Source organism: Lineus longissimus, chromosome 12, assembly GCF_910592395.1.
Source record: "Lineus longissimus chromosome 12, tnLinLong1.2, whole genome shotgun sequence".
Taxonomy (NCBI): domain Eukaryota; kingdom Metazoa; phylum Nemertea; class Pilidiophora; order Heteronemertea; family Lineidae; genus Lineus; species Lineus longissimus.
In genome coordinates this window covers 2,561,172-2,575,992 of record NC_088319.1, presented here as the reverse complement: position 1 = coordinate 2,575,992, position 14,821 = coordinate 2,561,172, and the positions used below count along the sequence as shown (strand labels likewise).

At 41.9% G+C, this 14,821-nt stretch overlaps 1 protein-coding gene across 2 annotated transcripts in view; it reads left to right on the top strand.

Moving 5' to 3' along the window:
- Positions 1-2,092: 2,092 nt before the first annotated feature.
- The window catches only part of LOC135497378 (metabotropic glutamate receptor 3-like), a 209,424-nt gene continuing 196,695 nt past the window's right edge, over positions 2,093-14,821 (top strand). For both annotated transcript variants that reach the window (XM_064787232.1, XM_064787231.1), the window contains exon 1: positions 2,093-3,146. In XM_064787232.1, the coding sequence (XP_064643302.1) occupies positions 2,696-3,146 (451 nt within the window). In that variant the 5' untranslated portion in view covers positions 2,093-2,695. The remainder of the gene's footprint in view (positions 3,147-14,821) is intronic.

Below are 14,821 nucleotides of genomic sequence, written 5' to 3'. Positions count from 1 at the left end.
ACATCCAAACGAGCGAAGATATCGAATCGCAGACAGCTCTAGTTTTACAATTTAAAAGTGTAACGCGATTTTTACAAATGATGGATCATATTTCCCCAATGTGCCCAATGTCACAATTGGTGCTTGGCAATTTTTTTTTTGATAGATCTGGCCAAAGGTTCTTGGCTGACCTCTCGTCACTAAACTGGACAGCTGATGTCATAGTTGACCGACTTTAGTTAACACCGTGAAACAGTTATGGCTAGGCCTACCCAAGGATAATCTAGCCTTGTGCAACACCACTATATTTTGGTGAGGTGATCTGGTCACATTCCTGAGTTCAACCAGGTACCTTTGGTTAGAAAGATAGTGATGAAAAACACTTTAGCACTGAAAGCATCAAAACCATTGGTTACTAACAGTTTTCGTGAGTAATTCACCAATGGTTCTGAATTTCTATACTTTTCATCTGTATGAGGAGACAAGACCACTAATGAATATTCATAGGTTGGAGGGTCGAGGCCTATCAATTAGACGAGTGCATGTTTTTAACTCTCAAGTACATATTTGGAGAGGTATTGAAAAAATATTTGTTGTGGCAAGTCTACAGATATAAAAACATTATTTGATGAAAAAATTAATTTCGAATTTTGCTAGTTTGGTAATGGGGGGCGTGTTTTAAGATTTTTCTGCCAGTTGGCTGAAAAGAGTGGAAATATCAATGTCTGTCTAATTTGTCGATTATCAAAAAATTTCCGTGGTCAACTACCAGTTTATTTTTCACCATTTACTTGCCCGACTGTCCGGAATATCATATCAAAATTTCAGATTCACAACCCCACGCAGTATTTGATGCGTCGCGGTCAAACATTGACAATTTAACTGCTAAAAGGCTTAAAAAATCAATTGTGGTCTTGTCTCTGAGAGGGCAACTTGGGTATGAGACATGTTGGTTTTTCGTACAAAAATGGCTTCCAGCAGAACCGTGACTTCTCCAAACAGGATCATTGAAAAGTGATTGCACTGCAATAGACAATGCAATAGAACGGGGTATGGCCTTAGCCCTGCCTGAAATTCACAAGCCATGTCTTAAACTACCTCGCAACACTGATGAAAATCATTAATAGAACTCAGCATTAGTGTGATGGTACTGGTGGCGGCGCATGGTGGCAAGCAGGGGTATTATCCTCCTGGCCAGGTAAAGACCACACTCAAATTTTCCCTTGAACACATAATGTGCCCATATGCTCCCAAATGAGACTTTACCGCAATGACCAATGGATTGACCGTATTGTGTTGCAAGGAATAAATTTCCGCCAACAATAGATCCGCCTGGTGTTCTGTGACTGGAGAAATCGAGGGGTATAAGGTGTGCATACACCCCGCTGTCATTTGTTCGAGGAAATTTTGGGCGGGGCAGCTGTTATCAGTAGTCTATTCCCCGGCACCTAGAGCGAACAGCCTATCTGTATATCATTTTGCTCAGCCATGAAACTGACAGCATTTGAATGAAAAATAATTTTAATATGAAGGGGGAGACGTGTACATTGCAGTACATTTACATTCTAGATTGTTCATCGAAATAGTTGTTAAATGTGAGAACGGTTTACATAACAAAGGGGGGCCTACGTCGTGCACGTAGGCCTACTCGTTCCAAAGCCTTGCATGGTGAACTTTCATTCCTTCGAAAAGCCTAACAGTGTGCAGAGCTTGCTGTCGCGTATACCATACTAACTCGCAATTTGGGTAAACAAATAATCTCGAAGTTCCATTTGTTTTGTACCATGAAACGACATTTCCGTAAGTGTCCTCATTTCTTCTTTTCTCGATTTTTTGGAAACTCTCGGCCCAAATATCATGACAATGACATTGGCGCAAGTACCCCTCACCTTCTTGTTTGACAGTTGCAGTGTTTTCATGTTCAGCAGCTGGGGTCGCTGATTACTCAGCAGATCACTTGCTGTTCCGATCACATTCATACACGACGATCTGCCGAAGGCCTACCGCTTTCCCCAGCTGGCGACCCGTTCCCCGCCGCCGCTGATTGGCCATGGGACTTGCCACGGCAACGCTACATCCCTCGCACTAACTCGTTCGCAGCCATCATCGACGAGTGGAGGCTGAACGCGTCGTTCCTTCAGCAGCAACGGAAGACATCACGTTTTATTGGATATAATTCAGGATATTATGTTTAAATCATTATCGAGGATGTTACGTTGCATTTCTGAATTGTTATGACGACTTGATTGGATAATAATTCGCAGGATACAAACGCATTTTCAGATAATCATTTTTCCTGAGGCGGTCAGTCGGATAGAATTATTTTTCTGGTTTTCACAAAAATGGAAAATTGCTCCATGGGATTTGTGATTCTTCTTTTTCATGGATTTTACGTGGTAGGCCTGCAGGGATAATAATCGGTTTTGCCGTTTTATTAACTGAAAACGGAGAATATAGTATGGATTTGATCAGAATTTTTATTGTTTTTGGTTAGTTTGACAGTTTTGAGCGAAGGATGATTGTTTTTATTGCACATCAGGCAAAGGTAAAGCAGAATAACGTGTTTTGGCAAGTGGTTTGTTGTCTGATGATTACAGTATTGGCTTAGACTGAAACCTGAGTTTTTGATTACGCAAGGTATTCAGGGGTGAGGCCAATTTGAATGCCATAAAAACAGAATAATCTAACTTATGCGCCAACGGTTCCAAGCTGCAGAATGGAATTCGCGATTTTATGCAGCGGGATTGGCCTTCTTCAAATTCTGTTGGTAGTCGCCACGGACTCTGAAGTACCAAATCCCCCACCAACGGAATATACAAGTAATGTATCAGAATCCATTGATATAAGTATATTCCAACAGCGCGAGACAATGACTTATTATGGGAAATATGGCAATATAACATGGCCGGATAGGTCCCTGACTGCGAAAGTTGAAGGGGATTTAGTGATAGGCGGCCTTATGATGGTTCACGAGAGGAGTGAGGAGTTGATATGCGGGCCTATCATGGCCCAAGGCGGCATCCAGGCCCTGGAGATGATGCTTTTTACGTTGGATCATGTGAATAATCAGAAGGATTTCTTACCGGGGATTAAGCTTGGCGCTCATATAAAGGACGATTGCGACAGGGATACGTATGGTTTGGAACAGTCAGTGGATTTTATAAGAGGTAGGGAAGAATATATTTATTCTATCGTAGGCCATCTCATTTCGTACAAAAAAATTGAAAATTGAAATCGAATTTGAAAGTTTCTAATACCCCAATTTCGGCCATACCCTTGTTGATGAACAAATTCTTGTCTCCTGGTAAACATTCAATCTAATGTGCAGTGCTTGATATGGACACAATATCCCTATGGCCTGGATACTATTATGGGCCCGGCCTAGGTCAATTTCAAAGAGGCCTTGTGTCCAGGTAGGCGGTGAAATTCAACCATGCCACGCAATATACATGTAATTACACTTCTACCTGAGGACGAGTCTTTGTTTGTAAACAATGGTATGGTCGAAACTGGCGGATTGTGTAAAAAAATGGAATATCAGTTTCAACGATGCCGTTGTACTGACTGGTGTAGTTTCAGCGACTAACTGCATTATGGGGCGCGGCCTATAGCTGTAATAAAAAGTGTTTTGAAGTTCGCGGTGCAGATAAGCCCTTGTCGCAATTGGTCGATTTCTAATAAGTTTGCCGTTTGAGCGCTGACCAGTCATGCGCTTCAACAGTAACCAAGGATCACAGTGACTTAAGGCAATGTTTGAAGTTTGCCGAGGCCTTCTGACGTGTTGTGATGGTGCGCATTTGGGTCCTGGTTCCCCTGTCGAAAAGGTCCCAACAGGTGGATAATAACGCACCGAACTCCAAGGGCTAACAATTCTCGATTGTTTCTTGCTCGATTAATACTAGGTTTCGTGTTTACACCTTCTCCGCTATAAACCTACTGCAATTTTTAGAACATCTATACATATGGCACAAATCCTCAAAGTTGACGATTCGACAAAATGGCACTGTTAACGAAGGAGTATTTTGCGACTCCCTGTAGTGGTAGCCGCAAGCTCCTCTTTATGAATGATTGGGTTGTATCTTTGCATACGAACCTAACACAGCAAACAACTTACAGGTGTTTGATCTAAGTCGTTTTTCACTTATTAAACTTCTACTATAGTCAGAATTCCGCTTTCTAATGGCTTTAACCATCATGATTTGTTGTTGTTGTTGTTGTTGTTTTTGTTGTTGTTGTTGTTTTTGTTGTTGTAAATATACCTTGTTGTTTTGTAATCTTCCAGCAAGAAGGAAATAAATAAATGTATATTATGCTTTATAGACATGAGAATATAAATGTATGTCTAGTTTTTTTTTCTAAGAACTTGTCGTGCATGTAAACATCCGATTTGTCTCTTGTATTTCCGTCGTACATAATAGAAAAGTTTTGCGTGCTTCAGATGTATCTGTATCAGGATATCTATTTGCAATGTCCCCTGTGGGCTGTAACTGAAAAATTGGCTGTCGTTTAAATGCATTAAAATAAACTTCGATAGAACGGCGCCTGCAGTTAGAATGTACAGTGATGGATAAATCTTGTTGTCTCCTTGTTCAGATGTTTAGAGTTGGAGCTTTCGTCATCTTGCGATGTTCGGGCGCCTGCAGTTAGAATGTACAGTGATGGATAAATCTTGTTGTCTCCTTGTTCAGATGTTTAGAGTTGGAGCTTTCGTCATCTTGCGATGTTCGGGCGCCTGCAGTTAGAATGTACAGTGATGGATAAATCTTGTTGTCTCCTTGTTCAGATGTTTAGAGTTGGAGCTTTCGTCATCTTGCGATGTTCGGGCGCCTGCAGTTAGAATGTACAGTGATGGATAAATCTTGTTGTCTCCTTGTTCAGATGTTTAGAGTTGGAGCTTTCGTCATCTTGCGATGTTCGGGCGCCTGCAGTTAGAATGTACAGTGATGGATAAATCTTGTTGTCTCCTTGTTCAGATGTTTAGAGTTGGAGCTTTCGTCATCTTGCGATGTTCGGGCGCCTGCAGTTAGAATGTACAGTAATGGTAAAATCGTGTTGTCTCCTTGTTCAGATGGTTAGAGTTGGAGCTTTCGTCATCTTGCAATGTTCGGGCGCCTGCAGTTAGAATGATTGTACAGTGATGGATAAATCTTGTTGTCTCCTTGTTCAGATGTTTAGTTGGAGCTGTTGGAGCTTTCGTCATCTTGCGATGTTCGGGCGCCTGCAGTTAGAATGATTGTACAGTGATGGATAAATCTTGTTGTCTCCTTGTTCAGATGGTTAGAGTTGGAGCTTTCGTCATCTTGCGATGTTCGGGCGCCTGCAGTTAGAATGTACAGTGATGGATAAATCTTGTTGTCTCCTTGTTCAGATGGTTAGAGTTGGAGCTTTCGTCATCTTGCGATGTTTGGAGCGTGTCTTGAAGTCGTTGGTCTGTTCTGCTCTGACAACATGCTCAGGAAGTTTGTTCCTATCTCAGATGGGTCGTTCTTGGTACTGTTCGATTCTAGAAAACTTTTAGTTTTAGAATTTGTAAATTTGCTGATACTTTGTGCGTATATCTGTCCACACAACGGCAGTGCTAAAATTTATACTGAAATATCACCGCTGCCTGGCGCGAACAAACACACTATTCCGTACTTGGACTATATGTTGAACTCATTTAAGTCAACGACTTGAAACATTCTAAATTTCGAAATAGCCAGAAGATAGTCAAATTGGTTAGAGTGCTGCGCTCATAATCGGGTGGTCGTGGGTTCGTCTTTGGGAAGGATCATCGACAACGACGACGACGACGATAATGAAAACTTAACCAATTATTAAAAGAAATGGCTACCCGATAACTATTATAGGTTAAGTTCTATAGTTTATCAGACAAAATATCGATAGTTCCCCTAACGTTTTGAAATATAATTCTCCAGTCTCTTTTACAAGACATCTCTCTCTGAAATGAGTTGCTTCCATTAGTAGAATCTTTGAGAAATAAACGATGAAAACTGCCGAACCCAATCGCTTAGCTTTCTTTATTGATGGCCCGCCAATCAACGTCATTAGAGAACACAAAAAGATAAGCCATGGTGTCACAATAACTTGGTTGAATGCGACGTGTATTTGGCAGTGCCGATGCATTGTAATTATTTCGCCAATATGACACCGTGTGCTACGCATTTACTACTGCAGTTGCACTCTCCGGTTTGGTGAACGGGAGTAATGCTGATCATCACGTGACGGTCAGTCTTCAAACCTTGTCCGACATTCTGTGGAGAGAACTCGGCCAGGTTTTGTAGATCACGGTATCTCATCATATTCTCCTCGGTATGGAATGGTCCAAACATGGACTCGACATTATTAAGGGTCGGCTTAAGACTTGGTTCACTTCGATGGGGTAGCCCTTGAGGCGCTGAATGTGTGCTTATAATTTTCATTATTATCACAATGTGCTTTTTGTGCAGATCATTTAGGCACTCGGCGAAAGGATATGTTTTCTGGTAGTTTTCATAGATTTGACAAATCCAGTATAACCAAGAATCCTGCGCAGTCGCGTAACCACGTCAATACGAGGCTGCCAAAACAGACCGCCATTTTGGATCCGCAACTTCAATATTCTTTGTCAATGAGTAGATACAGGCGCGTGAAGACACCACGGTCATAGCGATCGATCAGCCAAGAAGGAATTGCCGCACCCAACCTAAAAAATCCCTACACATTACTCTGCTTTATGCATATTTTCTGTCATTTTTGTGCGACTGCTCGCTTTCTAATTGATTTTGATATCACCACACGCCCATGGCTGATCTGGCAGACTTCATGGTGTCGTGGAAGTCAGTTCTGATTAAGAGATATCGTTAAACTGCTTGGAGAATACCACTTGACGAGTTCCTCCGGCGAGATGATCCCATTCTATCTCTCTCATCAATCATGGTCATTACGTCATCCCATGAGATAGCAGATGCTAGCTAACCTTTGCGAACCTGACTAACCTGGTGTAAGGACATTGGTTGAGTTTACCTCGGCCTGTGCACTAATATGTCGTTAATAACGATCAGGTCTTTGGGATTCCCCCACACTCGGTGCTCAGACACAATGCATACAGAGCTCAGAACCAACAAACAGGGCTCAGTCGCACTCCATTTGGGCTCAGCTCCATTATGCTCAGACACATTATATGCAAGGCTCAGACCCACTACAAACAGGGCTCAGACCCATGTCAAAGTAGGGCTCAGACCAATTACAAAAAGGGCCCATGATCAGTCCCACTCAATAGAGGGCTTAGTTTCACTATACGTGCTTGAATCTGGCTGTTGGATTCAGCACCAACTGATTTCCCTAGGTTGTTTCTCAGGGAGCTGTAAGGCAGTAAAGGTTGCAGTGATTGTGCTGCTGCAAAGATAAGCTAGATTGACGCGCCTGAAAGGCCATATCGGATTGATAAGGAAGGTATCGCTACATGACGTAGGATGGAAGTGTTCAACGAACATCATCATACGTTACCTCTGTGGATAAGCGCTTCATCAGATAGCAGTGCGAACCAGATAGAAACAACACTCTGTGGGCATAATCTATGTTATTTGGGGTGGACGAGTCGACATCTTGATGTCGGCGATACAGAAACGCGGCGCAAGTGCGAGTGGTATGTGACAACACTGCATGATCAGTGGATACTCTCGGCACTGTAATGCACTGTACTGTACGCCAGTGTTTGCACAAGGAGGATACCGCGGTGACGTCACATCACGTGATCCCGACCCATATTACTGATCGCTATGGCCAATCAGATTCAGTCTACTGACAGCAGCAGCACTGAACACATCTCCACGTCTCACTGTCTGGTGCGCTCCTGTACACAAAAACACCAATAGACATGAAATATTGCAATACCTAGTACGGATTCTTCCTGTGTAAAATAATATTTACAGAGCAGATTAACTTCCACGAATAAAAAAGACGTTTGGCGTGGCCAAAGTGCGGAAATAATGTCTCCGCTAAAATACACTACGAAATACACTAGGCAATGCACTACGCAATATACAGTAGAGATGCAGTTGAGTTTGTTATTGTTTTGACTTAGAAGCCCGCCCATATCATAATATATTCATGTATTCATGAAGTATGAACTCATTTCTGTCCCATACAACTCTAAGAACAGTCAATTTCTCCTTAAATCATCACCGAAACCGCGATATCCGCAGGAAGATTTCGTTCTAGTGTCCGAAAATGCATGATCCTACAGGGGCGCTAACTCGACAAATAGAGGGGATCTATGGGGATCTATGCGAGTTTTAGGTCCTACAGGTCTCGAACTTGTAAAATCTGTAAACATGCCTCCAAATCCCATTATGATAATGAAGAGATTGCCCCATATCTGGGAGACTGTTTTAAACCATCGCTAATTTTGGAAGATCGGTGCCCGGCTATTTGGTTTAAAAAACCCTATTTTCCCCCATCAAAACAGCACTTTTCATTATTCAAATGATAGCTTATTGTCTGAAGACTTATTTCATACCAGAAAAGTACTAATAACTTTGATTTGATGCGAAAAATCTAACTTTTTTGATGACTTGATTTTCCCTTGGCCGTGGATCGAGTTTGTTTACAATATGCAGCGCCATCTTGGAAAAGCCGTGACGTCACCGCGGTATCCTCCTTGGTGTTTGCATACAGTGATTGCATACAATGAGTTCGAGTTGCAGCGGTCCAAGGCCTTGCACATGTCGTAGATTTATCAGGTACAGGAATTTACGATATCACGAGTTTCTATACATATTGACGTATCCTGATAGGTGCAGCCGACCACGAGCGATATTTTGTTACAATGGACGCGATGCAGAAAAAAGAGAAAACAGACATTGGTTATTTTGACGTAAGATTGACGCCAATCACCGCGAGGCATTTTTCATGGTATGTTTTTATTAGCCATATGAATACCGAGATCAGAATCTCGATTTTTCATTAGCTTGATGGTATGTGGGTTTTGCACATGGGAGAAAAACTTTGCTAATATCATAGTAAATAGCAAAGATCAGGTTTGAAATGTAAACAATATTTTCTGCATTCGTAAGTTCCACCTGGAATGCCATTGTTTTTTTTCCAGGTTATGAATATTTCGAGCTTTACTGAAATGTGATATACCCAGATTTCCAGAGAGATTAGTCTCTTTTTGTTTTTCCATACATGCATAATCTAATACACCCGTGCCTAACTTTAAGCAAATGATAGAAAACCATTTCATTTTAAAACTGTAAATATTGAATTCCAATGATAACTGCAAATACGTAGTTTTAATTGCAGTGGAAAGAATGTAAGCAAACCACAGATCCATGACATATGGATGATATTGAGCGATGCCGTAGGGCCACGATATTAGATGAAGAAATGTTCATTTGACAAAGTTTCCCGCAAACCAACGATCACGTTGCTGCGACCTGGATCACGACCGCAACATTCGTCGCAGACTCCCGCGCATGATTGGCAGTCCAGATCCGCTGCAAACGATGCGATAGTGGTCCCTGCGACTAAGCATAGCCCTAAGAACTTGATGATTTTGCCTTGAAAGTGACCGCCGGCAGCGTTCGACGCGCGATCAAAATCTGGAGGTTGAGGAAAGCCTCGTTCTCCTCGTTCTTCATTTCAAAACACAGTATGTGATATGTGTGACGTCGGGACCGTACGAGAACTATATCCGCCACTGTCAAACCACACTCCTCGGGTGACCATCGAAGTACGCGAGACGCAGTTTTATAATGTAGTTCCCCTGAACTTATGCATCAGTTTGAACTGATAAATCAAAGGATGCTACTCTCCAGAACGTACCTGTACGAGCTCCATACCCAATGAAACGTCTATACTGAAATACTATAAATACTAAAAATATCATAAATATATTTCTCAGAAACTATTTTCATCCGCTGCATATTGCAATAACGTTTCATGATAAAATCTCTAATGCATTCATTTTCATCCTCTTAATTGTTTTTTTACAAGATTTCGATAGACTATAGCATGATGAGCAGAAGAACACGATTACACATCGCGTTATCCATCTTTGAATATACGTAGAGCCTTTTTCGCTCCGAGCTATGGCAAGATGAAACGCGCAATCCAATATCCATTAGGAAGGAGACTATTACAAAATATGTCAGAATATATTCTTAGATGGTAGTATGGATACGGTTCTGCTATTCGCAGTATGAGCTTGAAAAGGTGATTTTTAGCCAATATTTCATGCCGAAGAAAAATATGTTGATATCCCTACTCTCTATGGACACTGGTTCGAGTTTCAAAAAGTACTCTGAGTCTAGAATTCCGTCGGAACCAAAATTGTGTCTTCTACATGTATCGGTATCGTTATCGGAGAGTACTGCACTGGCAAAAATTTCCGTTAAAAAATCTATATAGAAAATGTTCTTAGATTCTATATAGATTCTACAGAGATTGTTCATAGAATTTGTTTCCTGTGTGCGAGTATACACAACTGAATAAATCGTACAGCGCATACGACATTGCCAGGAGAAGGTTCTGTTGGTTCGGTTTGGGTGCAGTAAAGCATAACCCGGAGAAGCCGTGACGCGGGCGATCTTGCAATCGCACTCGAAACCTGCCCTTACCTACACTGACCACGATGGCTAAAGGTATCGTTTTGCCTAAGAAAAGTCCGTGCTTACCTGGAGAGGAAATGACGACACAAAAGAAACCTACAAAAGATTTGTTCATTTTGAGGAGCGTAAGGCCCGCAATTATTATTTTTATCCGATTGTACTCCTCCAACACTGTAATGGGAGGGCCTTGTTTCTATTGTGTTGTAAAGGTAAACCAATACCTTTACCCATCGTGCCGAATCCCACGTCGTGCGACAGTGCTTTGTTTACAACACGTCACAAGTGAAAAAATTCCTCGATAAAGGCCGCTTTACACATGCAACATTTTCCAATGAAACATGGAGAAACATTGAGAAACATGAAACATCGAGAAACCTTACCTTGGACGTTTACACAGTGAAACACTATGAAACACTCATATGCATTTGACTTGTCACTTTTAGCCATTTTGCCATTTTGGATATGGAGTAAAAATCACATGACTTTTTATCACAGTATGATTGGCCACAGAGTAAATGTTATCGACACTTGTAGAAACTTGATGAAACCTGTCCAGAATTTACGAGCATGTTCGTAAATTGTTTCATGTTTCTCCTAGTTTCACAAGGTTTCAAGAAATGGGTTTCATCATGTTTCTTCATGTTTCTTGACCAGTTCACACATGCAACATGAAGAAACTTTTAGGTTTCATGGTTCAAATTACATAGCCTGTGAGTCAAGTTTCTCTTAGTTTCTATGTATTTCAACTAAAAAGTTGCATGTGTAAACCGGCCTTAACTGTGCGGTTCCATCAACCACCCATGCATTGTCTGAGTGCACAGCCTACTACAACGACGAGCCATGATTTGGCGACAAAATCCATTAAAGCAGACGACGTGACACTATACTCCCCGCGATCTTTCCGGGGGCGGCCATATTGAATTGACAGTTTTCAAAAGATAGTTCACTACAAACGAGAATGTGCGTTGACGTTGAATGCAGCCCAAAGGTCGATGATTAAACAGTTCGCAATTGCCTTTTGACATTCAAGGAATTCACCTCGGGTTCATAACCTTTTTGAAAGAAGCATGTACGAAAAAAACCAACTTCTACAGTAATGCTAGTGTTGAGCTACTAGTACAGTACTGTAAATGTTTAATAAAACCGACATTTTCCTCCATTGTTTTCTTAATCAACTATTCATTGCGCTTAAGTGCGTTTTTTATATTTACTAGCATTCCAGGAAAAGTTTAGGAATGTTCATTTTAGAACGTACGCACAGATTTCCGGATTTTTCAGTACTCCCTTCCCTCTGTAAGCACGCGTACGCCAACGCCCATATGACCACCTGCGTAGGTACGCAAAAAGATCGTCAGTCGAATGCAGTCAATGGCTTAGTTGTTGTCATGCTGCCATGACAACATCATGCAAGTTGTGGCTGAACAAACCTAATTGCACTACGTTCGAAATCAATAGTCTAATACAAATGCTCACTTGAACGTTGAACTGAATCTTCTTCTGACTTGGTGAAAACGATAAATTGTCATATTTTCCCGTCCACCAAAACCTGCACACGCGCATCCAAAATGGACCTCAAATTAAAAATGCCATCCTCTTTTGCGTACGTAACGTCTCCCTTGGCAGATCGTCCCCTATCTATTTTGAGCTCTCGTGCATCGTAGCAATAAGTGCTGAAATTGATGCTACCGTAAATGAGAGATAATTGTCTCAAGTGTGGAGCAGTTCCCTTAAAAACTAGTTTGCACCTGGGTCTTCGCCGTGGATTCACATGACCCTGATATTCAACGGGTTAGAGTAGAGTTTGAGATAACGTTGCGTGGCTATGGTCTGTAGCTTAAAAGAATAGACGCTCTGCTAATGTACCAACGGGCATTGGAGCCGGATACTGAGTTCCCAAGACATATTTAGTTGGTAAATTATGACCTGTAATAGAGTTCGAAAAACTGATGTGGTTTGAGGAATACTTGACTTGCCAAACTCAGCTCGACGCCGAACTGCAGCGCCACTCGCGGACAAAGATAAAACAACTCGACATTTTTTTCACCGGTTTTCTCGCTGCGCATGCGTACCAGCGTCATCTTTTGTTGATTTCCGCTGGTACGCATGCGCAGCGAGAAAACCGGTGAAAAAAAATGTCGAGTTGTTCTATCTTTGTCCGCGAGTGGCGCTGCAGTTCGGCGTCGAGCTGAGTTTGGCAAGTCAAGTATTGCGACCGAACTGGAGGTGTTGGTTGTCTCATGAAAACCGCGAGGGTGGAGCTAAAATGTGGACCGAAACCTCGGCGTAAAATGCAGACCAAAACCGAGTCGTAGCCGAGATTTTGGCCACACATTTCAGCTCCACCCAAGCGGTTTTGGTGAGACAATCTATACCGACAGTGAAGTAACAATTTCTATTCTAAAAAATCTAAAATTAGATAAAGAATAATGTGGTTTTAAATGCTTTTTGACTGCTTCAATATTTTCTCCAACCCAAGTGGTTATTTTTGACGAACCATAACCGCTGAATCGAAAATGAGGCTTCGTTTGACGCATAGTGCATTTACACTGTAAACTGTGGTTCATTATCAATCTAGATGTTTTAGAATATGACCTTAAACGGCTCAGATAAGCCTTATCTTGATTTGTACTTATTTGCAACAGCTAGTTGTCTGCAAGCCAGCGAGGGATAAAAAACCCAGAAACAGTTAGCTACGACATGACGTCCTAATGACATTTGATACTCAAGGGATGTATAAAACGTTTCACCAATCGCCGTGGTTTAGTGCTACGCTGCGGTATTACCCAGTATTTATCTGCAATAATGAGATCGGCATTCCCATCTGACCCCAAGTGGTTTTTAACTTGTTGGATCTTTTTGTTTTCTTCAAAGTGATTTAAAGGGGCAACTTACATTGGCGTGGAATTTAGGTGACTCGGAGGATGATAACCCTTCTCGTCAATATGCGCCGCAACATGAAGCGTGCACCAAAAGCGGATCTTTGATAAGTGAAATTCGCTCGTTAGCGACAAGATTGATTTCGATAAAAGTTGCATAATCTATTTATAGTAGCCCTACGGTTGCAGTCATTTCTAGTGAAGTGTTTATTGGAGTTGAATGAGCTTTCAATAATTTTGTTCGGATAAGTCACGGTCCTGCGGAAAGCCATTTTCGCATGAAAAAAAAAATTATTGCAGGCCCTTTGCTGTTGTATCAAAACCTTGTGTCTCATCAAAAGGCCATTTCACTCGCTTTACTTAATTCTACCCCCTATTTTCTTACACTTTTGGCAGAAATGAAAGTGTTGTCCGAAATGCCATCCACGTTCGTCCAATAAGACCAGAGTTATAAAGGCTTCACGTTGTCACTTGTCATGATTCGTTCGTCACCAGTTAACTGAATAAGGCTGACGTTACATAGGCCTCATTCGTTCACTTCCCACATGTCACGTTCCCCTTAATGCGTTCGTTCCTCACTGAATGCATGCCACAAGGCCGTGCATTCACCGAGAAACTTTAAGTAAAGCTGGAACGTGACATGTGGGAAGTGAACGAATGAGGCCTATGTAACGTCAGCCTAAGGCTTGAAAACACGACGTGAGGGTGAAAGGAGACACCGTGAATCGTATGTAGCCCACTCTTTGAAAATGACTTGTTCGTTCTTCATGTCACGCATCAAAGTGAGCAGTGACACGTTACGTGAAAACGTGAACTCTATACAATTTCACCCTGAGAGGCTTTAAGATGCCAATGATTGCAGCACTGTGCTATAGCCCATCAGTACAACACTGACAGTTTCAGTCTGAAATCAACATGGGGGAAGAGGGCAACATGTTGTACCTTTCCTATATTGACGCCGAATACATAGTAACCAAAGTCGCTCATTCCGCCCGTGGTCATGTCATTTGTGTCTGGCCGTGCCTCGAGATTAGACTCACACCTGAGAAACCCGGTGATATTGGCAAGATTCGCTGACAAAAGCAACATCACGGATCATTGGTGTAAGAAATTGGATGGAGTCGCACTTGTCTACAGGGTGTCACAGTGCAAGAGGACAATCCACAGCACACGCGATCTTCAAACCTTGTCCTACTTTCCATGAAGAAAACTCGGACAGGTTTTGGAGATCGTGTTTTCTCATCTTGTGCCCCTTGTGAAACTTTCTCAAAAAATAGACACTTTCAAAGTCGTCTCAAGACCTGGTGGTTTCAGGACCACTTTGGTAGGGTAGCGCCTTGATCAGGCTTTGGAAAAGGCGCTTTTTAAATCTGT